We start from the raw sequence: 27,908 nt of genomic DNA on the forward strand, positions 1-27,908 counted from the left end.
TTTAAGGATTAAATAATTTATTTTTAAGAAATTTTGAACTACTGCTTTGCTAAATTGTTCTTAAAATTACTTATTAATAACTTCTTCTTTAAGTTTCTCTGCAAGCAATCTCCTCTTTAGTAATGTTTGCTTCTCCTCTGCTGTCATTTCTGGTTTCTCTGTCATTTCCTTAAAAAAAAATAAAAGAAAAAAAATTGGCTACAGTAGTATAAGATGGGTTCATTTTCTAAAATTCCTAACATACTGCCTTGAACAAATATTAGAACATTCAGTAAATTAAAAAAAAAAAAAGCCACACATGGACTGAGTTCCCTAAATCTCTTCTTTGTAAAAATCTCTTCTTGGGGAAGAGGTGGTGGCTAGGGTACTGATGCTGCTCTATGATAAAATATTTCAAAAGGCTCAGGTAAAACAGACGGCTGACCCTTCAGTGCTCAGAGCAGGGCAAGTAAAGAATCATAAAACTGCTACCATTTCTACTTCACAAAATCCTCCTATCACAACCATCTCACTGCCTAGAAGAGACTTATTAGCAGGTGCTACACTAACAGGGAGGTTAATATGAATAGATCTACAAGAGCACATATGCTGATTTTGAGAATCCCACCTGTAGATTTGCAAATTTTCACATACTAGAGCTAGCCATACCTCTACCTCCCCAGTAGGTTTTCCTTTCTGCTCCGAATTTTGTATGTGCTTAGTCCTCATATCCTTTCTCATGGACATCAACTTATCTCTCTTCTGCTTCAGATAGTGTTCTCGTTGCCGGAGCTCTTCTGTTCCAAGTGTTGATAAATTCTGGGTCAGATAAGAGAAGGAAAAATCAAGTCTGCATAAGTAGCACAGATACCCACTGACTGATTAAATTAGAAGTTTGAGTTCAAGACCGCAATAAAAGCCAAGTGTGTATGGCTGTTTACATTGTTTGTTCCTAGTACTTTATCATTTTGCTCATAGTTCTTAAAAAGTAGTATTTTTTACTTACTGCTATTGGTCCCTCAATGTTTGCATGTTCAAAGCCAGGAATCTTCAGGTCTTTTTGTGGGAGGGAGGAACTTTCAGGCAACGTTTCCAGCTTTCTTGTCAAAGGTTGTACTGACTGATCAGCAAAATGCACTTTAACTTCTGGCAGTAATCAGACAGAGACCAATTAGAATATTATAAGAAATATTAAGTTATTACACTAGGTTCACCAAAATGAGCTAGTGGTAATAATACTTGGGTCTTTCTCATACTCATTCACTCAGAATGCATTGATTCAGTGCCTACATTGTGCTAGGCACTGGGTGAGAACAATAAATGTGGTCCCTGTCCTCAAGGAGCTTGAACTACTGTTCTTGTGAATAATGACATTTCAACAAATAAATACCAAGCTCCTGCTGTTTGGTACTATAGCTACAGAAAGATATAACTCTTGTCTAAAGATTAGAACTACAGTAAAATGTAATACAAGGTTGCCATACAAGCCAAATAAACAGTGCACTAAAATCCCTTACTAACAATGTAATTTTGGCTTTCAAACTTCTACTTGCAGGCAAAAACTGTTAAGTGACCTTATATTTTCAGAACAATTATTATAAAGCTATAATTTTTTGTATTGGAGGAATAAGTGCCAGTAATATCAATAATCTGTACTACATACTGAAGATAACTATAAACCTACTAACATATTTAAAAAATGAAGATTTTAAAGTAAGTAGAACAGGGAGATCATCTTGATGCTTTGTGATAACCTAGAGGGGTGGGATTGGAAGGATGGGAGGGAGACTCAACAGGGAGGGGATATGGGGATATATGTATACATATAGCTGATTCACTTTGTTGTACAGCAGAAACTAACACAACATTATAAAGCAATTATACTCCAATAAAGATGTAAAAAACTACATAAATAAATACAGTAAGTAGAACTTGGAAGCAGATATAACATGAGTACTCAATACCTTCCAGTTATTTGGTAACTGTGCCAAGAGACAGGATTAACATGCTAATTGCTTTTGAGACTTTTTTTTTTTTTTTTTTTTTTTTGCGGTATGCGGACCTCTCACTGCTGTGGCCTCTCCCATTGCGGAGCACAGGCTCCGGACGTGCAGGCTCAGCGGCCATGGCTCACGGACCCAGGCGTTCCACGGCATGTGGAATCTTCCCGGACCGGGGCACGAACCCGTGTCCCCTGCATCGGCAGGCGGACTCTCAACCACTGCGCCACCAGGGAAGCCCAAGACATGTTTTATTATAAGGTGGGGTTTTTTTAAGATAAAACATTTTCACTGTAATACATGGACTATGAAAGACAGCTGGTGAGACAAGCAAAGACACATAAAAATGATGCCAAGAATTAAAAGCATCATGGGAGAACATGATATTCATGTCTCTAAATGATTAAAAATCCAGCACAGTAAAACCAGAAATAAAACTTTGCAGGAGCAAGAAACTTGCCCAAGGATCACTGCTTTAGCACAGGGTGAGTGGACTGACTGCAGTGCCAGGGAGGTTAGAAGAAGAAAAGCTCTTCAGGCTCTTGGACAGAAAGGGAAGTCTCCATGGAAGAGATGAGGCTGCCGCTAACACTCCAACCAACCTATACAGGGAGCTAGCTCAGAACTAACTTAAACAGAAATGAAGATGAGCTTCAACAAGTTGGTCAAAATATGCAGACAAAATTAAACATGCCATTCATATGATGGTGACTTTAAGCAGTGGTGGGCTTAGCCCCCAAATATGGAACCACAGAGCTGGGGACAAGACAGTAAAATTCTGAGGATGGGGGAATCCCAGGCACATAAGCATTTATATTCAATTCATATACTTGGTCTGGACAGTTCCTTGAGTTTGTTGGTTATGAACACCTTTTATATTCTAACTAGAGAGAAAAGTACCTGAAGCGAAAATACTTAACTTCTCTGATTTCTAAGAATGGAGAATCGGAAAGCCAGCTAGCTTAAAGAAAGATCATCTCATCACTGGCAACCCTGCGTCAATCTGAGAACAGATGCTATCCATTTCCAGCAGGAACCAGGGAAAGACATGAGCAAAGGGATAAGCAGGAGGTCAAACACCTTTATGATTCCTTCCACATTAGGCCTTTCTCATGGGCACTTTGTATGCAGTGATTGCCCGTAATATCAGATATACTCATTTTTTTAAAAAATAGAATAGTTTTTAAAAATTAAAATCATTACTTTTGAAATTATCTGCCAGTTTCTCTACCGCTAATGTGCATAATCGAGTTACAAATGGCTTGAGATTAAGTTTTCTATAATAGTTTCACTTAATAGTCAGATAAGCAAATGTATTCAAATTATGTCAGACACAAGATTAGAACAGTATATGTACTTAGGTCTATATAAAACAAAAAGCTAAATTTGGGCCAGCAAATTTTAAAAGCACTCAAACAAATCTAAAGCAGGTGCTTTCACAGACATAATTCAAATGAGGTTATTCTACTCAGAACCTGCAGAATATGAAAAAAGAAAAGAAATTATTAGATTTGCTAGGAAGGAAAAAGCCAGATAACTTCATAAACCTGCTTCTGCTTCATATGCCCCATTGTTTTATCAACTAAGCATTTAGTTCCTTAAAACAGTGGATAAACATCAAACCTATCTATCTCAATTATAAAACTTCTATGAAGTGTAGAAAAACACAAGATTTGGAGTCAGAAGACCAAGGTAAGTCACAGTTCCACTATTTAAGAGCTCAGTGATTTTGGACCTCACTCAAGTTCCTTGAATTTCTTGTTTTAAAAAAATAAAAGAAAAATAAGGACCATAATATCTACCTCACAGACTTACGGGTTTTTTTAATTGATAAAAGGACATGCACCTAAAAACCACAGAAATCCATAATAAAAATGAAGTAAATTCATGATCATGATTCAAGTTCTGTTTCAGAATTACCTGTCTTCTTATAAAGGAAATCAGAATACATATATTGAAAATGATTTGGCACATAGTGAACAAGATCATCCACTAACATTTCCCACAAGGATTCTCATCAATTTTGGTTTCAACAATAGTTTCTGACTAAACTTCTAAATAAATTGGCTACCTGTTATTTTCTAATTGTGTTTTAATTCACTAGGAAAATAAGTTAATATTATCTTTCCCTGTTCAGCTTTTAACTCTCAAACACCATGTAATTATGGTCAAGGAAGAGAGTACCAAATGTTATGTGAACATACCTTGAATGCTGTAGTCATGGCATAAAGGCTGGGGGCTTCCCCAAGGAATTTTGATCACAGCTCTGGGTTCCAAGCTTCACTTAGAAATTTGGGGGCTACGCCCTCTCTGTCAGCTATCTCCTACAAGCAACCTCTTTAGCTAAATTCACGAAGAACATTAAATACCGATGGCCATTCAAGACCCCCTCACAGGATTTTTGAGGGTGAAGTATGTATGAGAAAGTAACACACTCTTTACAGTGTTTATGTATTCATATTATTCAGAAATTTCAGTACATTTCAACCTTACCTGAGGGTGGGTGTGCAAAATGTTCACCATCCCCTTGGGAATTATTCATTTTTGCAGTTTCATTGGCATGCATCGGAGGCTCTTCTGTTTTAGCCTCTGATAGCTTCAGGAATCAACAATATAATTTAACAAATACTTTAGATTAATTCTGAATAATTTACTACTTAAGGGATTCATACACATTAGTTTAAAAAACTATTGTCTACTGAATGGATAATAAATCAGAGATTCTATTTTTCCAAAGTTTTTAAGATGTTTCCACCATTTTTTATCTTCTACTTTTTGAGGTACGTAAACATTCTCATTTCCAATCATGCAGTGCTAAGAATAACTAGTTTGGTTAAGACTTTGGATTCAGAAAGAAGTGAGTTCAAACCTAGGCTTCACTCTTACTACTCATGTGACCTTGACTAAGACACCAAGAAATACTCTAAAAGAAATAAAATCACTGATTTATAAGGTGTTTTTTCACTTAAAATAATCTAAAAAATATAATAATAATACCACTACTGTGATATGCCTGAAGCAGCCACAAACTGGTTTACAGGTATACCTCATTTTATTGCACTTCAATTTATTGTGAAGTCTAAAAAAACCATACACCCCAAAACATATTATTATTCAAGAAGCCTGATATAGTTTACATATAAATCAGAAAGTCAGTACTACTGTCTTTTTGTGTGTGTGTCTGTGGCCACATCGCCCGGCCTGTGGGATCTTAGTTCCCCAACCAGGGATCAAACCAGCAACATCTGCAGTGGAAGTGCGAAGTCTTAACCTCTGGACCACCAGGGAATTCCCAGTACTACTACTGTCTTCTGAGAGCAGTTTTGAACGAGTTTCTGTTCTATACTCCCACATTAAAAAATATTATTAACTATGAATTTCACCTCCATTTACTAAAAGGAGATTTACTCAAAGATACATAAATCCCTTCTAAATCCTAAAACATCTCTCTTTTGCTCTTCATTGGTTACCTTGGAGTAAAATAGGTTTTTTCAAATATAGTAAATGATACAAGCATGTATCATAGTCATTGAAGGAAAAAAAGGAAAATGACTTTCAAGCAACTGAGAATTACTTTATATTAGGTTTCACTCTCCCTTCAGGGAGATTTGAGAAAATGTGGAAAGAGAAGCAGCTAGAAAAGGAGGGAGGAAAAAATAATATTATCTTCCCTCACCTCAGCCAGATACATGTTTAATTGATCCTTAGGAAAGATTAGGCCCTTTATGGAAACAGTTCTTAATGAAAGAGGAGTATGCCAGGAAATGTGAAACTGAATCATTCTGCTTCAAGCTGGCAATGTTAAAGTCTACAAGGGACCCTCAGTATTAACTGCAGATGCTGTTTCAAAACAGTAAAGGAATCAAGGCGAGTGGGGAAGTAAAATACTTTTTTTAATCTTCTTTTATTCATAAAATTAAGGGGAATTTCTATTAAAAATTCCCCAAAAAATGAATGGTATTATGCACAGTTTTTTTGGAGTGAACAATCTCATTCTTTATCGGGAATTTAAAAGGTAGGTTGCTGGATGAATTATAAAGTGAATAAAATTATAAAGTCAAGTATAAATGCTCAGAATTGCCAAGAAAATATGAATACTCTGAGGAACTGTATCGTTCCACCTAAGCTTAAACTTTAATAGAAAACCCAGGTGTAAACCTAAGGGATAGCAGCAATGAAATATTTCTATTATATTAATATGTTTTGTAGGCACCTGCTTTTTACTCTTTCTTTCTTCCTCCTGGTCATATTCTTCTTTCGATTTTCTGAAATATACAAAAATAAAGTAGAAACGTAAACGTTCTCTTTTGGTCAAAGAACAAATATTCAACAGGCAACGTGCTAACCTAAGCTTACAATATGTGCAAGAAATTTTGGAAGCAAAGATGGAAATAATCAGGCTTAACTTAAAGCAGCTTACAATCAACTGAGAAAGACATACATAGGCATAAACAGCATAATATAGTTAGCCACATAAAATACAGGTTTACCTATTTCCTCTGGAGATGTGAAGGACCCCTAGCTAAACAAAGAACAACAGGTTTGAAATCCTAAACCCAAATGTGAATGGCAAATCTCATGAATATGGACTTCGATCTCTCTATTTAGACAAATCAGTTACATTCCTCCTAAGATCCATTTCTCCCCTCATTCTAGTTTTTCCATGGCATCTGAGCTACCACACAGCTCTCCTGATGCCATTATGCCAAAGCCCTATCAGCTTTTGTAAACTGCTCACTGAGGCAAGTCTGATTTAGGAAAATAGCCAATTCAACTCTCATACATGTTCATGATTAAGTTCCACTGCTTATGCAGTAGTACACTGCCCCCAGAAGCCCGTAGAAAATACAGTAAAATCTAAAAGCACAATGCTGATCAGTTTTCAAACCACCAATCAACCAACAAAAGCAACCAGTACAAGTCAAAACTGCCAGTCCTCTAAACCTATTACCAAATATCCTTAACTCTTCAAATCTTTCAACTCAGAGCGTTGTGTGTTGTCTCAGGCTCCCACTTGCCCTCGCCATGGAAAGGAGGACCTGGCAGGAAAGGCCGGGGTTCACCCACAAACTTGCCTCCCTCCCCACAACCACTCAAATCCCCTGAAATTCAGCACAAAGTCCTACAGCTCCTTCCACAGTCCCCCACTAGGCCCATCCTCCTAACCACCATCCTGCCTAACCTCCCTCCTGCTTTGGAACCGGGGACAAGTTGGGTAGGTGGGAGGACTACAGGATGCTAGAAGATGGTCATGTATGTGGTTAGAGTGGAGAGCCAGGGCCACCAAATGCCAAGGCCCCATTCTGCAGGGGACACAAATAGCTGCAGGTATCCTTTTGCCTTAAACCTATACATTCCCATAGATTTAAATATTAAGTGCTCAATTGCCCCTCTCTTCTAAAATTCCCATAGGGGTCAGGGGACAACAGGCCCAAGGGGGGAAACGCCCCTTTAGTGGGCTGCACATTCCATGCCAGGCATTTGGCTGAGAATCACGTAACTGAGGCAAGAAAGAGACCAGCAAAGAGTCAGCTATTTGGTCTGTGGAGTCTGGGATGTCCAACCTCCTACTGTGAGACACCTGGCATAAGCCTCCTCTAATACCCAGATCCAGAAGCCAAGGAGTTTCCTGTTTATCTCAGGCCACTACAGCCCTTCCAGGCATCAGGCTGGGTCTACTGCATCTTGTTCCCATTGGTCAATAGTTTCCTATTCCCATAATGGGAGTGGAGGAAGACCCTCCCATCTATGCTGATCTGGTATGAGTCATCTGAAAATAATTTTTTCTGTCCATTAAGAAATGTAATATATACATAATTATAAACAAATAAAATGATAAATCATTTTCATAGTCTTTAGGAGAGAATTTAGATATTTTACTAGTTCACAGTATTTTTTTGGGTAAAAAGAACATATGCAGATCATACTGTAATATTACTACTGTAATATTACTAATGATCCATTCAAAAAATAATTAAAGAAGCATACCTGAGAACTTCTCTCAGGATTTTCATCTCTTCCTGTTCAAGGTCACCGACCACATCAGAACCATCTGTTAAGCAGTCAGGTAATACACCTGTTCAAAACCAAAGACCATACAGAAGAATATCAACTCAACTGAAACACTTATTTTTCACTATTCTAGTTCATCAAGAAGTATAAATAAGTTTATTAAGATCTATCACTTTAAAAAAATGTTCTAAGCTATTATCTTTGTAACTATGGTCTTTTTAACTTTTTCTTCTTTTAGGGAATCAGGCCCACCAAAAAAGCACAATTTTACCTAGAAATGACTCTTGGTAATTATTTGTTTTGCTTATTTAAAATAACAATAATAATATACGACAATAGAAATTAATTGCTTATATTTAATATAAGCAATTTATAGAATTAATATAAGCTATTTATAGAATTAATATAAGCTATTTATAGAATAAATAGCTTATATTTAAGCTATTATCTTCCATAATCATACTATACAGGACATACCATTGAACTCAATAAGCTCCTAATAATGAAACTATGCTCTCAAAAGTATTCCTTAAATGGGAAAAGCATTTACAAAACAAAATATAAAATACATCATTAATTGAAACAGCATGTTAATACCCTTCATTCATACTACAACAAATGCTACTGAAAAGGGCCCCGCTTACTACATGCAAAAAAGAATGGTGCTAAGCACTTAAGGGGAATATAAAGATGAATAAAACAACCTCTGCCCTCAGAGCTTCTATTCAAATATTGGGCTAATAACTATAAACCAAGGCAGTACCAACTTTGGCCCAAGGCAAATAGTAATTCATGGCAAGCAATTTTAAGCATTGGTTTCATTTACTTTATTACCTATATCTTCCTGATAAGCAGGTAGACTGGTAATAAGTGTTCTATTTTTATCTATAATTATTATATTCCCAAAACATTAACAGCATGTCCCCTAATTTTTACCTTCCATTTCTTTATCCATATATGACTATGGGATTTTGGATCTGCTCTAAATTAAAGTAGCTTTATTATTCTAATCCCCTGATGTTTAAATGCATTGTAAAGTAAACTTGTCATTTTGAGATAACTGCAGATTCACATGCAGTTGTAAGAAACAATACAGAGAGATGCTATGCACTCTTTACCCAGTTTCCCCCAAGGGTTACATTTACAAAACTATAGTATAGTATCACAACCAGAAAATTGGTCTTAAGTGCATTTTTGCTCAGTCAAAAGCTATACAATTAGTATTCTCCTATTCACCTTTTATGGAAAATTGTAAAAACTAAGGAAAGAATAAAACAACAGTATGCAATACCTCAAAACTGTAATAAGGAAGACACTTTTATATTCTATTACAAGTTAATCACTAAAGGGATGTTGCCTATAAGCTTAAATTATACATAATGGCCCATCTCTGGGAACCCTGCTTCCCAGGTAATAAGCATTAAGCTAAAATAACTTTGTTTAGCTCACAGGAAACTTTCTGACCAGGCCCATCTGTGAATGACTGCAGGGAGGAAGAAATTAACACATCCCCTCCAGAGGCTGATGGGAACCAGAAAAGGTTTGACTTTACTCCCTCCCCTTTTGGTATAAAATGAGCCTGAATTCTAACTCAGGCAAGATGGTTCTTTGGGGCACTAGCCCAACAACTTGTCTCTCGATTACTGGCCTGTCGTGCAGCAAGCAGTACGAGCTTAGACTCGGTAACAAAACCATCAAAATAATGATCTGATTTGCATTTTCCCCAAATTCTTTGATGAGATACAACCAGAATCCAGAGAGCCTTTGAATTTTTCTCACATAAACAAACAGTCTGAAGTTTTGAGTGCAATCAACATTGCTCTAAGGTACTTTGCTCTGGATTTATGTTAAGTGAAATTCTTAAATACAAGTATTAAAAATTCATGGTAGAACTAAGTATTAGTTTATGTTTAAATGTAAGCAAACTGTCACACCCTGTGGTTTGACAGCAGCATTATTCCACATCATTCCCCTCGTCCTTCCTTGCTAATATAAGCCATATGTGTGCAGTTACCAGGCAGCCAAGTACACAGAGGCAGGGCCCTACCCCACCCCACAAGAGTGACTCATGATTTAAGCCAATTGCAATGGTCTCATTCCCCCTGCCAGAGGGTTTAGAAAGGCATGTCACCCCAATCCTGACCAATAGGACCTAAGGGGAAAATTCCTAGGGGGCTTCCATGAAAGTGTTGTCTTGCTAGTAAAAAAAAGATGTACAGGAAGAAACATCCCTTTTCTTTTTTTTTTTTTTTTTTTTTTTTTTAAACAAACTTCCTCCACTCCATTTTATTTTTATTTTATTTTATTGCGGTACGCGGGCCTCTCACTGCTGTGCCCTCTCCCGTTGCGGAGCACAGGCTCTGGACGCGCAGGCTCAGCGGCCATGGCTCACGGGCCCAGCCGCTCTGCGGCATGTGGGATCTTCCTGGACTGGGGCACGAACCCGTGTCCCCTGCATCGGCAGGCGGACTCTCTACCACTAGCGCCACCAGGGAAGCCCTCCCTTTTCTTCATGAGATATTAAAGTCTGCATTCGATGCAGCCAGAGTGCAATCATGAGAGAAGATCCTGAGAATGGCAGAGTATAAAGAGGAACCATGTCGGAGCCCTTAATAACATCACTGAGCCACCAAATTAACCAACCCTGGACCTTTCTTCCCTCCCTTCCTCTGGACTTCTTGTTCAATTGAGATGATAATTTCCTATTGCTTAGGCCATTTTCACTGAGGTATTCTGCTAATGGCACCCTGAGGCACCCAGCTGATACAAGCTATGTGTAACTGTTCTCTTTTAATTAAAATTTAAATGTTTCTGGTTAAATTGAAAACTATAGAGTAGCAATATCAAGTTCACTATTTCTTTTATCAAAACTGATCCCCCCTGGGCTTCCCTGGTGGCGCAGTGGTTGAGAGTCCACCTGCCGATGCAGGGGACGCGGGTTCGTGCCCCGGTAGGGGAGGATCCCACATGCCGCGGAGCGGCTGGGCCCGTGGGCCATGGCCGCTGGGCCTGCGCGTCCAGAGCCTGTGCTCCGCAACGGGAGAGGCCACAACAGTGAGAGGCCCACGTACTGCAAAAAAAAAAAAAAAAAAAAACTGATCCCCCCAAAATAATTTTAAATAACATGAAATAATTATTCCAATTTTCCCATAGGTCAGAATAAAGCATAGCTGCAGGAAAACACAAGAGAAAGGGATTTTATGAAGCTAACCACGGTAGAGAAACAAAGAAAAAGAGACTGTTTTCCAAACTTATTTACACCAAAGCAACAGCACAGTGTCATGCATCGTTCAGGGTTAGGGTGGTGCTATCTCCAAACCACAGACAACAGCTGTCTTACCCGCTGTGAAATGAATTTTAGGATTTTAGGGAATAGTTTTGATGGTGGTTGGCTCTAAAGGATATAGACTTTACACATATCAGACAAATGAGAGAACCCACAACAAAGGCCCTGCAACATTCTAATGTTTGCCCTGTAACAACAGAAGTCCTATTGTTGCATGCTCCAGACCCTTAAAAGCAAACAGTACAACTAAACTATAGCTCCCATATCTTCAAGAAACAAGCAAAGAAAAGGCCCTGCTGCCAAACCATTAGAGTTTGGCATGGTAAGGAATATCAGTGGCAATCTATTAAGCAAAGGAATACACAGGTATTAAGGTCATCAGAGTCAGAAATGGGAAACTGAGATAAGCACCTGGGGTGAAAAGCAGATAGTACAAAAACAAGAAGTATGGTTAGAAACCCTGATGTTCTGAGTCAAGATGTCAAATATACTTCAAGTGCACAGGAAGGGAAGAAAAGCAGGAAGAGCTAGAAAGAACGTGAGTTTAGGCAGAGAGTTAAGGAAAAGATAAAGCTAAAGGTAGTTACCAAGGGCTTTGAGTTCTGCTTTTTCTTCCACCTGATGGTGGCGCAATCCTATCTGCCCATTGCCCTAGAACAGTAGTTCTCAGTGCGGGCCCAGGACCAGCAGCTTTAGCATCAGCTAGGAACGTGCTAAAAATGCAAAGTATTAGGCCCTACCCCAGACCTACTGAGTCAGAAATGGGGAGACAGCCACATGTGTTTCAACAAGCCCTCCAACTGCTTCCAAAAGCTTGAGAACCACTGTCTCCTATAAAGCCAGAAGAAGAGTAGTCACCTTCTCTCGACAGTAACTGTAATTGTGACCACTCAAAAATGCTGAATTTCACAAATGCAGTGGCTGGGCAGAAAAATCAAGCTCCCTGAAACCTAAAACATTAAATCAAATTCTGGTCTGCTTTCTTTGAGATGTCAACCACTCAGTGATCAGGAAGTTTGCACTCTTGTATCTCTTAAGTCAGCCATAGACTTTCCAACTTGAAATAAATTTATACAAGGAAGCTACATCAAGACCATATTAGTTAAAACTGCCACCAAAAAAATGCATTTAGCACTTAGATTTCTAAATTCAATCTTTTACCATTTCTCTCTTGAATTATTCGAATGGCTTGCAGCTGCATTTCAATGTTTTTCTGGACCATCATTGCTTTAAAGATAGTAAAATCTTCTGCTGCCAATACAGGTTGCAAAATGGCCTGTGAAAAGAAGTCAGGAAGTTAAACGAAGATTCAAGTTTTAAAACTATTTCCCAAACACTCAAAGCATTTCCACTGCAAAAGGTGCATTAATTCAAGAATGCTGCATTGTTATTTATGACTAGATGACTCAAAAGGACAATTTTAAGATTTTATTCTAAAAACCTTTAAAGTAGGTTCTCAAGAGGCTGACTCTCCCAACCCCTCCATCCCCACCCTCCAGGAAGCTAAGGCAGACAGTGATACATTTTCCAAATGAGCCAGTGCTGAGCAACTCAGAAAAACAACACTGGAATTGGGCTTACTTTTTTAAAGTTACCACTGCAATATCCGGATCTGTTTTTCAGCCAAAATGATGATATCTATTTGGCTTAGCCTCTGTCAACCTGAAATTTACTCTTTGGTGATAAATCAGTAACTACAAAATAATCCTTGAATTAATAAAATTACCAAATCAAATAAGAGTAAATGCCAAAAAAGAAAAAGGAAGTCTGGAAAATAAGCATAATGTGGTAGGAGTAATGTGAGAACACAACTGTAGTAGTACTATAGGCAGAAAGTTTCATGGAAGAAGTAGAGTTAGAAATTATGATAAGAAATCTTTTTCTGGATGAAACAGAAGTGTAATAAATTAAGAAAAAACAATAAAGGTATCTACCCTAGAGTACCCAAATTAACACTCTCTTAGCTACAGAGAACTATTGTTATATCAAAAAGCAAACAAATCCCCAAGCTAATCAGTAAGAAGTAGAATAAGATTTGAAATGCATGAAAACCGGGCTTCCCTGGTGGTGCAGTGGCTGAGAATCTGCCTGCTAATGCAGGGGACATGGGTTCGAGTCCTGGTCTGGGAAGGTCCCACATGCCGCGGAGCAACTAGGCCCGTGAGCCACAACTACTGAGCCTGCGCGTCTGGAGCCTGTGCTCCACAACAAGAGAGGCCGCGATAGTGAGAGGCCTGCGCACTGCGATGAAGAGTGGCCCCCGCTTGCCACAACTAGAGAAGGCCCTCGCACAGAAAGGAAGACTCAACACATCAAAAATAATAAATTAATTAATAAAAAAAAAAAAAAAAAAAAAAAAAAGAAATGCATGAAAACCCAAAAGAAAACACTCAGATATTATTCACCTTACTCAAATCTTATTTCAAGCTTTACATGACATTCATGGAAAAGGTGACCACAGGAATCATGCAGAGGTAACCGAGGGTGTGCTACTGTTCACCAGGTAGGCAGCAGCGATAATGTCAAAGACACACCTCAACAAATGTTCCATCAAAGAGCTCTAAACAAAGAGGAAGGAGTCCTTCCTGCAGCAACCAGCTCACATCCTAGACAAAAGCAGTACAGCAAAACAAAATAATAAAGTGTAAAAGCAGCTCTCTGTGACATTTATAAGGAGTCCCATGTATAAGGATACCCATGTATCTCCCCAGGAAAAAAAGACGGGAAAGTTTCTTTTCCTTTAAATTCACATATACTGTTCAAAAGGCCCAGGGCAGGGGATGACAAATAGGTGTCATCTATATTTAACTGAAAGTTGCAGCCCAGGGACTTCTCTGGCGGCCCACTGGTTAAGACTTCGCCTTCCACTGCAGGGGATGCGGGTTGGATCCCTGGTGGGGTAGCTAAGATCCCACATGCCTGGCGGCCAAAAAACCAAAACATAAAACAGAAGCAATATTGTAACGAATTCAATAAGACTTTAAAAGTGGTCCACATGAAAAAAATCTTAAAAACAAAACAAAAATAAAGTTGCAGCCCAGTGATCAGTATTAAAGACAACTGCAGCCAGCCTCTGTAATAGAGTAGTTATGTCTGGTCTGCCAGGGCTCCCTTATGGGATTACACCACCACATAACATTGTTCTGGCCTTCTTAGACATCTTATTAGTAATATCAAGCACTCTATCCTCGTCAACAAACACTTGAAGGCAATGTGTCAACTAGAGCTATCAGCAAGTCAGTGTTTGAGCTGATCCTTAAAGTTGTAATGCAGGGCTTCTCAAACAGTGTTCTTAACCCATCTAAGAAATGCGGGAAAGAGGGCTTATTAAATGCATATTCCTGAGCCCTACCCTAGACATAATTAATCTAAATTTCTGGACAATGGGTACCCAGGTATCTCCCCACATAATTCTTATAACATTAAAGTTTGAGAACTATTGATACAATGGGGGCAAAAACTGAGCCCTTGATATCAAAGGCTACTTCCAGTTTAACCATACGCCAGCTGCATGACTCTGGGCCAGCTGCATGACTCTGGACATATCATTTAGGCTTCTGGGCATCAGTTTCTTCATCTGCAAATTAGTATTATAATAATAACAATAATAGTAATACAGTATTTTGTCAATTCTAAGACTCCATAGATTGGCAAAATAAACCATTCTTTCGTGTATCAATAAGAAAAGGAAAAAACCCTGCCAATTAAATTATAACATGCCATCAATTATAAAATGCATTCTCATTTCAGAGACACTATGGTAGAAATTTTCCATTTGAGAATGAAGGAGATATAGTAATAACTTTCTGGCTGGGTGTTAAAATTGAACAGCGTAAGGAAGAACTTTTTAAACTAAAAACTCCTATAAAAGTAATTGTTCTGGCCCTTTTGATTAAATATCAAACTGGTGTGCTAAACCTAACAACTTTACAGCAGTTGGTCTCTGCTGGTCCAGGGAAATGGATCACCCCTCTCCCAAGAGCTTCCAATAAGGGCAATTAGAGAAACTAAATACAAGAGTTACTCCAAAAAGCTAGCAAGTAGCTTAAAAACAACAATCTTAAGTATCCTTTAAATTAATTGAAATGTCAAACTACTTAGAAAGAAGACTATGAGATAAAGCAAATGTGACGTTACCTATGTTTGAGAAAAGCACACTGGCAAAAATATGAACGTTGAGTCTTCTGACTTAAGTGAGTATTAAAAATATCCAAACATGTTCATACGTAGCCTAAAGTTACCCCATATCTCTGCTTGGAGTTAATCATACCATAGTTTTGAAAGGTACAAGTGGTTTCATGCATTTATGCTGCTCCATTAATGGACAGAACCACAAGGTGAAACAAATGAATTCATTACTATAGCTGGAGACTTCAGTAATGGACAGATTCAGCAGGCAGAAAATCAATAAGGACATAGTTGAACCAAACAGCACCTTCAGTCAACTGGATCAAATTGACATCTCCCCAACAACAGAAAAATCATATTCTTTTCAAGTTCACATGGAACATTCACCAAAATAGACAACATTACAGGCCATAAAACACATCTTAATAAATTTAAAAGCATAGGAGTCATACAGAGGATACTCTAGGACCACAACGGAATTAAACTAGAAAGCAGTAACAGAACAACAGCTAGAAAAACCTAAAACACTTGGAGATTAAGCAACACACTTTCAAATAGCACATGAATCAAAGAAGCAGTTTTAAGAGAACTTTAAAAATATTTCTAACTAAATGAAAATGAAAATATAACTTATCAAAATTTGTGGAGTGTAGCAAAAGTAGTGCTTAGAGGGAAATTTAAAGCACTGAAGCATATATTAGAAAAGAAGAAATATCTAACATCAATAATCAAAGCTTCCACCTTAGGAACTACAAAAAGAGCAAATTAAATCCAAAGTAAGCGTTAAGAAAAGAAATAATAATAGAAATTAGAGAAGAAATCAATGAAATTGAAAAACAGAAAATCAATAGAGAAAATCAACAAAATTAAAAGTTGATTCTTTAAAAACATAAATAAAGCTGAAAAACCTCTGGCCAGGTTAAATTTAAAAAAAAAAGATGAAGAAGGCATAAATTACTAATATCAGAAATGAAAAAGGTGACACCACTACAGATCCCATGGACACTAAAAGGGTAATAAAGAAATTTTATGAACATCTCTGTGATCACAAATTTGATAACCCAGATGAAATGGACCAATTCCTTGAAAAACACAACCTGCTAAAACTCAAAGAAGAAGAAATAGAAAATCTGAATAAGTCTATATCTATTAAAGAAATGGAATCAATAATTAGTAACCTTCCAAAACAAAAAGCACCATGTCCAGCTGGGTTCACTGGTGAATTCTACCAAACATTTAAAGAAAAAACTATAGCAATTCTATTAAAAAAAGATAAAATTTTGAAGAAAAGTTATAGATTCATATTATTTCTCAAAAGAATAGTGATTAAATATTTATTTGCAGAAGTTCAATAGCATAGCCTATAGAACTGATGTGAAAGCCTTTCTACTGATTCAAAGGATTAAGGGGAAAAAACTATAACTATGAAGTCCACTATCTCTTCTATTTTTAACTTAATCAATTTCTATGCTATTTTCCCACTACCCCTCCCTGCAAGATTCAGAGCAACATTTACCTGTACTTGAATGTGCATATGAAAAATTCCCTCAGATAAGATACTTGAAAAGAGAGAGAGAGAGAGAGAGAGGGAGAGAGAGAAAGAAAGAAAGAAAAAGAAAGAAAGAAAGAAAGAAGGAGAGAAAGAAAGAAAGGGAGGGAGGGAGGGAGGAAGAATTATACCAATTCTCTACAATCTCTTCCCAAAATAAAAGCAGAGGGAAAAAAAAAAACTTATTTTTTGAGGCCAGCATTATCCTAATACCAAAAGTAGACAAAGAATTCTCAACAAAGTATTAGCAAATTGCATCCAACAATATATAAAAAGAATTATACATCACAGCCAAGTGAGAATTATTCAGGTATGCTGGGCTGGTTCAACATCTGAAAATTAATTAATGTAATCAATGGGTTAAAGAAGAAAAATCATATCATAACAACAGATGCAGAAAAAGTATTTGACAAATCCAACACCCATTCATGATAAAAACTCTCAGCAAACTAGGAATAAAGAGGAATATCCTTAACCTGATAAAGAACATCTACTTTAAAACCTACAGCTAACATCATACTTAATGGTGAGAGACTTGATGCTTCCTCATTAAGATCAGGAACAAGTCCCCTCTCACTACTTCGATTCCACATTATACTGGAAGCCCTAGTTAATGCATTAAGAAAAGGAAATTAAAGGTACAAAGAGTGGGAAGGAAAAACATAAAACTGTTTTTATTCACAGATGATATGACTGTCTGTAGAAAATCTCAAAGAATCAATTTTTTAAATTCCTAGAATAAGTAATAGCAAGGTTGCAGGATGCCAAGTTATTATACAAAAGTTAATTGCTTTCCTATGTACCAGCAATGAACAATTGGAATTTGAAATAAAAAGCACAATACCATTTACATTAGTACCACAAAAAAGAAGTACTTAGGAATAAACCTAACAAAATATGCATAAGATCTATATGAAGAAAACTAAAAAATTCTGATGAAACAAATCAAAGATGATGTAAATGAAGAGCTATTCCATGTTCATAAATAAGAAGACTCAACGTTGTTAACATGTCAGTTCTCCCAAATTTGATCTGTAGATTCATGCAACCCCAATCAGACTCCCAGCAAGTTAATTGTGGATATCAACAAACTGATTTTTAAATTTACATAGAAAGACAAAAGACCCAGAATAACCACAGAATATTGAAAAAGAACAAAGTCAGAGGACTGACACTACATGACTTCAAGACTTACTATAAACTGCAGTAATCAAGACAGTATGATATTGGTAAAAGAACAAAGAGATTAATGGAACAGAATAGAACCTGAAAACAGACCAACACAAACAGAGTCAACTGACCTTTGACAAAGAAACAAAGGCAATCCAATGAAGAAAGGATCATCTTTCCAGAAAATGCTGCTAGAACAATTGGTCATCTACGTGCAAAAAAAAAAAACAACAAAAAACAAAAAACCCTGAACACTGACCTTACACCTTTCACAAAAAATTAACTCAAAATGGATCATAGATTTAAATGTAAAAAACAAAATCATAAAACTTCTAAAAGATAGCATAGAGAAAATCTAGAAAACCTTGGCTTTTGGCAATGATTTCTTAAGATATAACACCAAAAGCACAAACAATGAAAGAAAATCAATAAATCGAACTTCATTAAAATAAAAAACTTCTGCTCTGTGAAAGACATTGTTAAGAGAATAAAGAGAAAAGCCACAAAAGAATATTTTGTGAAATATTTGCAAAACGCATATCTGATAAAGGAGATTTGTATCAAAAATATCCAAAGAACTCTTACAACTCAACAATTAGAAAACAAACAACTCAATCTAAAAATGGGTAGAAGAGAAGGGCTTCCCTGGTGGCGCAGTGGTTGAGAGTCCGCCTGCCAATGCAGGGGACACGGGTTCGTGCCCCGGTCTGGGAGGATCCCACATGCCGCGGAGTGGCTGGGCCCGTGAGCCATGGCCGCTGAGCCTGTGCGTCCGGAGCCTGTGCTCCGCAACGGGAGAGGCCACAACAGTGAGAGGCCCGCGTAACGCAAAAAAAAAAAAATGGGTAGAAGAAAACAATGAGATACCACTACATATCTATTAGAATGGCTAAAATCCAAAAAACTGACAATACCAAGTGTTACTGAAGACATGGAGCAACAGGAACTCCCACTCATTGCTGGTGAAAATGCAAAATGATACAGCTACTTTAGAAGAGAGTTTGGCAGTTTCCTACAAAGCTAATCTTAATATATAATCCAGCAATCTTGCTCCTAGGTATTTACACAAATGAGGTGAAAACATTATGTCCACGCAAAAGCCTGAATATGAATATTTATAGTGACTTTATTCATAATTGCCAAAGACTGGAAGCCACAAAATATCCTTCAAGAATACCCTGACGAGAAAAGAGAAGAGGAAGAGAGGCCACATCTACAACACAGCCTCTCGTCACTGCTGCTCCTTGTTTTTACTTGTCTCGCATTGTCCTGTATTTATCACAATTTCTGTTGAACAGCTTTTTAAGTATTTGGGGAGTTTATCTTGCCATCCTCTCCCTCCTGGTTCTCTCTGCACCCACCTGTCCCACTGCAGTTCCTTCTGTGTTCTGTGACTTTAAGAGAAGAGGGGGGGAGGGGTCTCGGATTTTGTTTGTTTGTTTGTTATTTTCTCCTTAGCAGTAGGACTTGATATTTTCAACTTTGGAAGAACTAAGAGATAATAAACTGTGGGTTTTTTAAAAAAAAAAAAAAAAAAAAAAGGTTACTGGATAAACAAATGGTAGTACAACCATATAGTGGAATATTATTCAGCAATAAAAAGAAATAAACTATCAAACAATGAAAAAAACTTAAATTCATATTGCTTACTGAAAGAAGTCTGAAAAGGTTACATACTGTACAATGTCAATTATATAATATTCGGAAAAAAGCAAAACTAGAGAGACAGTAAAATGAACAGCAGTTGCCAGAGGTTTGGTGCAAGAATGGAAAAGATGAATATGTGGAACACAGGGGATTTTTAAGGCAGTGAAACTATTTTGTATGATACTGTAATGACGGATATATGACATTATATATTTGGCAAAATCCATGGAACTGTACAACACAAAGAGTGAACCCTAATATAAACTATGGACTTTACTTAATAATAACATATCAGTATTGGCTCATCAACAAATACACTACACTAACTATACTTCAATTTAAAAAAAGAAAAAATATATACTACACTAATGAAAGATGTTAATAAAAAGGGACACTACATTAACTGCTCAATTTTCTGTAAACATAAAACTGCTCTAAAAAATAGTCTATTAATTTTTTAAAATCTTACTAGAAGTCACACAAATATTGTTAATTATCTTGTGTGTATTTTTAGAAAAAGAAAGTTATACCACATATGTAATATTTTCAATGATACAAGTTATTGGGAAAAAAGCATAATTTTCCCAAATTACTATTATTAGAGGACAAATGTTTCTGAAAGTGTTAATTTCTACTTTATAAAAGTCAAAGCAAATCAAATAAAAAACAAAAACAAAAGCAAAAACACTTTGTCTCTTGCCATATAGTCATCCCTGGCTCTTGCAATACATAGAAATCAAAGATGAGCTCTATCCTCACCAAAAAAAAATCACAAGCAATGAAAGAAGCCATTTTTGCCTACTTCAACTGAAAAACAGCATAAAATTAGAAAATCAACTGAACACAACTGAAATAATAAGTATCTCAATATTTATTATATTATTATATTTTTCTGAACTCTGTAGAAAGATATCCTAATTCATGAGCATTTTTTGAGAAGTCACACATATATGAGAGGAAAACATGCTCTTAAAAAGCTTTTTGTTGGGATTTCCCTGGCGGTCCAGTGGTTAAAACTCTGTGCTTCCACTAGAGGGGGCACAGGTTCCATCCCTGGTGGGGAAGGTATGATCTGCATGCTGCACAGAGCAGGGAAGGGAGGAAGGAAGGGAGAGAGAAAGAGAGAGAGAGAGAGATAAAAGAAAGGAAAGAAAGAGAAAGAGAGAAAGAGGAAAAGAAAGAAAGAGAGAGAGAAAGAAAGAAAGAAAAGGAAGGAAGGAGGAAGAAAGAAAGGAGGGAGGGAGGGAGGGAGGAAAAGCAAGAAAGCAAGAAAAGAAACAGAGATGGTAGTTGTTGTTGTTGTTGTTTTTAAACTAGAGGTCTTCATCTGATGCACTCTTTACTACTGCTGATTTTAATACACAAAGAGTATGCCAGGACCAGTGGTCTAGGGCTAACGATGACCAAACCAGGTGAAAAGAATTTTGCAAGTCGGCTTTAGCAGTACAATCAATGAGAGGGGAGCTGGCAGCTGTTTTAAAAAATCAAAATCAAACCAAACAGACCAGAACAAAATGAAAAGTACCTCCTAAACTACTCTAGGCAAGAAATTGGCTTCTTGAATTCATTCTTAGGCACCCTATATTAGCATAATGGAATCAGCATTCTGACCTTTATTTACAAAGATTAGATTATTGCTGCAAAGCAGTAAATAGCATGCTTTGGGCTGTTTTTCTGATTAACAGCGATGGCCTTGTGCTGATTCAATCATGTTGCCTTCAGTATCTGGGGCTAAGAGTTTGCTCCAGAAGAGAATAAAGCTAACTAGTCCACATGGGGATTGAACACATGACCTTGGCCTAATTAACACCCTGCTAATCAACCACCAAAAAAGCTACCATTAATTAAGAGGTGCTTCCATTTATAGACCACCTTATATGTGTCAGGTATTGTGCTAAATGCTTTATGAACATTTTCGCTCAAATTTCATAAAAACCTTTCAAAGTAGATACTACCCCTATTTTATAGATATAGAAACTGAGAATCAGAATGGATAAGAAAGGAAAACTGTAAAACAACTTTGCCCATGGTAAATGAAAATAAACAAAAGATCTGGGACTCAAATCCAGGTCTGTCTGTGTCAAAAGGCTTACCTCCTTGTACACAACAAGGCTGTACTACCTATCAACTCCAAATCAAAAGGTGTCGTATAACTGAGCAAAAGAGAAGGATGTGTTACTATTGATCTGAAAACAGTATTTTAAAATTCTGAACATCTTCATTCAAAAATAATTTAAAGTCATCCTGATAATGAAAACCAAAGATGTATGTGACTACTATTACTATGAACATCTTTTTTCACAACGTAATTCAGATTCATTCATAATAATTTAATTAAGAGGCTGACAAATATTAACCAAAGCAGAAAATATTCCTGAAGAACAAGGAAAATAAAAACAAATACCAATGCCTTAAATTTAAATACTAGTTAATAATTTTCAATAAATTCTTCAAGGCAAACAGATGTGTAAGAAACTATAATTCAAGGCAGTAGAATTGAATTGAAAATGTAAAAGTGCTCAGTGAGGTAGAATGCGTGCTAGTCTGACTAGAGGGATCAGGAAAGTTGCATTTCAGCACACCCTGATGATGAGATGGACTTCTCCGGCTAAGGAAAGGATGGAGGGAGGAGGAGGTGGGAGTTGAACATTCCAGGTTAAGGGACTACCATGAGCAAAGCCAGGTACATGGATGCTTACAAGAGCAAGTGGCCAGAACTACTAGAGTGTGTAATGTGTTGGAGAACGATAGCAGGAGAAGGTTAAAAATAATAATTTCACGTCACATCATAGACAATCCTCACTAAACTATAAGGAATTATAGTTTATTTGGTAAACTATATTTGGTAGTAACATATCCCTATACTCAATCTCTGAGCAAGGGCTCTCACTTGGAGTGCCTGGGCTGGTATCCTGGCTTTGTTACTTGGCTGTGGACTTTGCACTAGTTCCTTAATATATCTGTGCATTAGTTTTCTCATTTCTAAATGGAAGTAAAATAGTACCAATTTCTTAAGGATTGTCAGGAAGATTCAATGAGATAATACATGCCAATTGCTTAAAACAGCAGCTAGGGACTTCCCTAGTGCAGTGGTGGTGGTGCAGTGGTTAAGAATCTGCCTGCCAATGCAGGTGACATGGGTTCGATCCCTGGTCTGGGAAGATCCCACATGCTGCAGAGCAGCTAAGCCCACGTGCCACAACTACTGAGCCTGTGCTCTAGAGCCTGCGAGCCACTACTGAAGCCTGCGCGCCTAGAGCCCATGCTCCACAACAAGAGAAGCCACCACAATGAGAAGCCCACGCACCACAACGAAGAGCAGCCCCCACTCACCGCAACTAGAGAAAGCCCGCACGCAGCAACGAAGACCCAATGCAGCCAAGAATAAATAAATAAAGACCTTGGTGAAAATGAAAAATGTTTAAAAAAAAAAAAAACAGCAGCTAGCATGAGCCATCAGTAAATATTAGTTATAAATACACATAAGACCTACTTCAATCCAGCACTGCAGAACTAATGAGACAATAAAATTAGTTCTAAGAGAAAGAAGCTCAGGAACTGTGCACTATGTACCTGCTAAGATTAGAAACCGGGCAACTGCAAAATTGTCAAGAGATCTATATAAATAAAACAGTAGTTTGCATAAAGCCTGTGATCTAGTATAGTCCTGAGTTCAGAAGTCTCCTTTTTAATAGCATCAGTTCATTATGCCTCAAATGATCATTTCTCAAGGTTGTTATAAAAAAGAACCCATATGTGATAAATTGGCTTTTCACTCTTACAATGTCTAGAATATTATACTTTGACAATCAAACATAGCAAATTTAAGTGAAATCTGAGCATTTTTGTTAAAATTATATATTAGCAGAAAAAAAAAAAAACCTGTGATGTATGGGTCTTTGCAAGAGGAGAAGTGCATGCTTCTTGAAATTGATCTTCATTAATTCCAATTTCTTTAAGGTAACTTTCTAACAACTTTTCAACCTAAAAATAGAAAGTTAAATTTTTGTAATTTACATAGAAAAATTCCAAATTCCAAATTTTACATTGAGTTTAGAAAAGTATAATCAAATGCTTGTTTGCAATTATTAATCTACATAAAATTATATTATATGGCAGTGACAATGTCTTTCACTGAAAAAACAAACAACAAAAAGTGAAAAATTTTGCAGAGAATCAAATGAAATTTTATTTACTCTCCCAGAAATCACTGAAGTCAGGTTATGAAGTTTGATGTGGTATAACTCTTCTGCTACCCAGAGGCATTTCTTAAAATCTCAAGACAACATGGCTAAATTAATAATTAACACTCCCCTGGATGTATCAGCAAAAGAATAAGAATAAAATTTAAATACCAGATGCAAGATCCCTTAAAATAGTTGTCCTAAATCTATTTCTTACATTCTAGAGTCATAAGGATTGAGATGCACAGAGAACACTTGGAGTCTAATGCAACTGGTAGTACTATTAGGGTAGATTGGAATTTTTTAATTAAAGAATTTTAATGGAAAAATCCATTTTTAAAATTCAGAACATCTTGAATTAATATTATTCGAATTACATTTAAAATCACGTAAAAAAATACTCACTAGTTCTTTGTACTCCTGATGAATCTCCGTATAGGTCAATTTGCTTTCTTCTTCATCATCAAAAACTAAATTTGAAAGAAAAATATTGCATAGTGTAAAAAAACAAGTCATTTCATTAATGCAAATATCAAAGTCCACTCTAGTTGTCTTACAAATAGGACTCTCAGTCTTATAAACCAGCTCTTCTGCTTTAAATTCTTGGGATTAAAAAAAGATGTATATATGCGTGTGTGTGTGTGTGTGTATAGTGTTAGTTGTAAACAAGTTTTTTTTCCTACTTAAAATCTACTTCATATGGAATATGAACACTAATTTGCTACTTATCAATCAATAATATAAGGCAACAATTTCTTTATAAACTTTAAATGGAACATTATTGTTGATAGTTTTTAAATAATTCCTTTTACAACAGGTTCCAGATTATTTTATCATACTGGAACTTTGCTGATCCAAATTTTACTGAAAGTTACTAGGCCTTCTTTATTACATATAAATCAATAATGAAATAAAAATAAAAACAAATGTTTACTGAATGATCATATGTGTGAAACAATGTAGATTAGAAAGATATATATTCCCTCAAGAAGCTACAATGTGATTAAGGAAAGAAGACAAACTCATGAATTGTAAACAATAAACCCCCTTTTATAATGTTCCCCCCAAATGATCTTTCTAAAATGCAAAACTAACTTCTGTAATTTTCTATTTAAAACTCTTCAATTACTGCTCTTTGCCTAGAGAATAAATCCAAAATACTTAGAAGACCAGACAAAACCCTCCAAGACTGGATCCCAAATCTCAACTCCCACCACTCCAAAACCCAAACTTTACACTCTTAACAATACACAATTACTTGGAATACTGACAAATGTAACACAAAAAGACAAAAAAGCCCCACTCCTTTGCTCAAGCCCTTAGATCTCTTTGCCTTTACCCGGCCCCCCTTCTCCTAACCATTCTCCAAAATATTGCAAGTGGCACATTTTCCATGATCTGCTACCCACTCCCAACTCCTAGGCTAGTTAGATTACTTCCTCTGAACTCTTAAAATACACAGCACCATGTGCCTACCCTTATTATAACACCTGCCACTTTATTTTTTATTTTTTATTTTTTATTTTTTGTGTGGTACGCGGGCCTCTCACTGCTGTGGCCTCTCCCGTTGCGGAGCACAGGCTCCGGACGCGCAGGCTCAGGGTCATGGCTCATGGGCCCAGCCGCTCCGCGGCAGGTGGGATCCTCCCAGACCGGGGCACGAACCCGTGTCCCCTGCATCGGCAGGCGGACTCTCAACCACTGCGCCACCAGAGAAGCCCCAACACCTGCCACTTTACATTTAAATTCCATTTACCTGCTTGTCTTCCCCACCAAACTGCAAACTTCAAGGATTTGTTTTATTCATCTTTCTATGCTCAGCTTCTGGCCGAACGACACTCAATAAATTTTGAAATAAAGGCTGATATTACAGAGTAGTACAAAACTAATTTTTAAATTATCTGAGGTGATGAATAGCACATTGACAACCCAAAGTCAGTGAAATATAAACATTATTATTTCAAGTGTCACTGGGATGTTACTTCCATTTCTCCTGGCATCTGCTCTATATAACACTGGGCATACATGCAATATAGCAGCTACTAAAGCTGTTTTCAGTTAATTTTGAAGCCAAATTACTACATTACATGTTTATAAGGCTGAGGATTACTGTTTCCCTGTAAAATTACACAATCAGGTGAGTTACAACTGAGATGCAGCCACTTTTGACATCTGGGGATTAAAGGAACAATGCTTTTTTTTTTTTTTTTTTTTTTCCATTTCAGCATTTAGTTTCATTCAGTAGGGTAAATGGAATCAAAAGGCGACATAATTTCCTTTTTCTCCTAAAGGAGGTCAGAATACCACCACATGCTTCATCAGTCTCATAATAGCATTTTAAATTCTTAAAAAGAGCAGAAATAAAAGTTATTTTGAACTTATTTTAAAAATTACCTGTAAGAACAATACTTAATAAATACTATTTGAATTTTGCTCATGGCAATGAGAATGTAATGAAAAGATTCAGTGGTCAAAGTAAATTTCCTCTTTACCAGCTTCATGGAATCTTAGGGCTGAAAGGACTCTTAAAAGATCATCCAGGATAACCAACCATTTGATAGTTGAATTCCCCTCTATAATAACTCCATTAAGTTGTTGTCAGATTCATTCAAACACTGCTAGTGGCTGGGGAGCTCATTACCTCCTGAGGTCAGGCTAATTTATCTGGGATACTCTGTTATGAAGCACTTCCTTCACAGAAATTTGTTCCCCTCTAGCTTGTACCCACTGACCCTAGCTCTATCTCACTGAACCTTACAAAAACAAGTCTAATCCCTCCAACATAAGACAGATGTTCAAACGATTAATGGATATGGCTACCCTTAAAGTCTTGGCCGGCTAAACAACTGCGACAACAGCCTGGAATTATTCATATGACATCGTTTCTGGTTCCTTTTCCATGAATGGGCTCCAATTTGTCTCTAAGAACTGAATGCAGAACTCCAAAGCGTGAACTGATCAGAACTTGGAGGTACCCTTTCCTCACAGGAAATGTTATGACACGGTTACATAACTCATTTGTTGTAAGATACCCTCCATTTTTGGTATAACCGAGAGTCAGAGAACTCAAAAAAGGGAATACAGGCCACCGAGATCACCGGCTCTGGGCCTGCTGGAGTAATCACACACCCTTCTCCCACCCACTTTTAGGTCAACTGTTGGGATCAGAAGGAACTCAGAAACAAACTGACGTCTCCCCTCCCAAGTCACTGGGGAAGTTGTTGAAGAAACCCACACAAACAGTGCACCTGCCCAGGGCAGAAAGGTGCAGGATGGGGTGAGAGACTCAACATAGGATTAAAGTCTGATGTTTTTCGGATGTGTGCTTGGGCCCAGGGGGAAAGGTATCTCTGTCCTCGTTTTCATTTCCGTGAAGGAAAGGACGGGCGCAGTGAGAGCAACACATCCTAAAAACCAGCTCTAAACCTGGCAGACAGTAGTGGAGACCGGGGAGATTAAAGGCAGTTTGTGGAGAGGCTGTTGGTGTGAGAGAGATGAGAAAGGATTGACGATTCGGGATATGAATTTTACCTTCACATTTCTGCTCCACAAAGTCCAAGATGGGAATGGACCAGTCCGGGCCCCGCAGAAACCCCGCGATGCTCTCCACCACCCATTCCACCTCGTCTTCTTCTTCCGCAGCCATTCCGCCCCGAGGGCCGCCGCGGTAGCGTAGGCCAGAGCCCCGGAGCCTGGAAGGCCTTTCGGCCGCAAGGAGCCGAGAGGAAATGGGAAGACAAGTTGCCCCCGCAGTCTCGCAATCACCTGGATAAAAGCTACAAACCAGTTAACGTAAAACGGTCGCTATGGCAACACGCGTAGCCGCCCCTAGAAGCCGCCCGGAAGTGAAGCCAGCTTCCGCGGAGCTAGCGCGTCTTGGAGAGAGGCATTTGAAGAACTCTTCCGATTGGCTGGAAAGGAACAGTATTGAGTCGAAAGGTAGCCTTCCGCCC

At 37.5% G+C, this 27,908-nt stretch overlaps 1 protein-coding gene across 2 annotated transcripts; it reads right to left on the bottom strand.

The window, feature by feature from the left end:
* On the bottom strand, nt 1–27,637 carry CFAP36 (cilia and flagella associated protein 36). 2 transcript variants are annotated; one of them, XM_079720438.1, is made up of 10 exons: nt 27,487–27,637; nt 24,361–24,425; nt 23,654–23,755; nt 12,439–12,553; nt 7,968–8,055; nt 6,193–6,244; nt 4,473–4,575; nt 986–1,125; nt 649–798; nt 1–168 (listed from the first exon to the last, which is right to left on the bottom strand). In XM_079720438.1, the coding sequence occupies exons 1-10, from the start codon at nt 27,599–27,601 to the stop codon at nt 67–69; spliced, it is 1,032 nt and encodes a 343-aa protein (XP_079576564.1). In that variant the 5' UTR covers nt 27,602–27,637; the 3' UTR covers nt 1–66. The 2 variants fall into 2 exon arrangements, with proteins under 2 accessions (XP_079576564.1, XP_079576565.1); XM_079720439.1 differs by lacking the exon at nt 23,654–23,755.
* Nucleotides 27,638–27,908: the final 271 nt, after the last annotated feature.

The sequence above is a fragment of the Hyperoodon ampullatus genome (assembly GCF_949752795.1).
Source record: "Hyperoodon ampullatus genome assembly, chromosome: 15".
NCBI classification, from domain to species: domain Eukaryota; kingdom Metazoa; phylum Chordata; class Mammalia; order Artiodactyla; family Ziphiidae; genus Hyperoodon; species Hyperoodon ampullatus.

What these genes read in the sequence shown, in the direction of transcription:
- CFAP36 (XM_079720438.1), bottom strand. Translation starts at nt 27,601, where the DNA reads ATGGCTGCGGAAGAAGAAGACGAGGTGGAATGGGTGGTGGAGAGCATC. An exon ending in CAAAGACCCATACATCACAG is followed by an intron (nt 12,554 to 23,653) that starts GTTTTTTTTTTT and finishes TTCTTTTCACAG; the next exon opens with GCCATTTTGCAACCTGTATT. An exon ending in AACCTACTGGGGAGGTAGAG is followed by an intron (nt 169 to 648) that starts GTATGGCTAGCT and finishes TTTTTTTTTAAG; the next exon opens with GAAATGACAGAGAAACCAGA.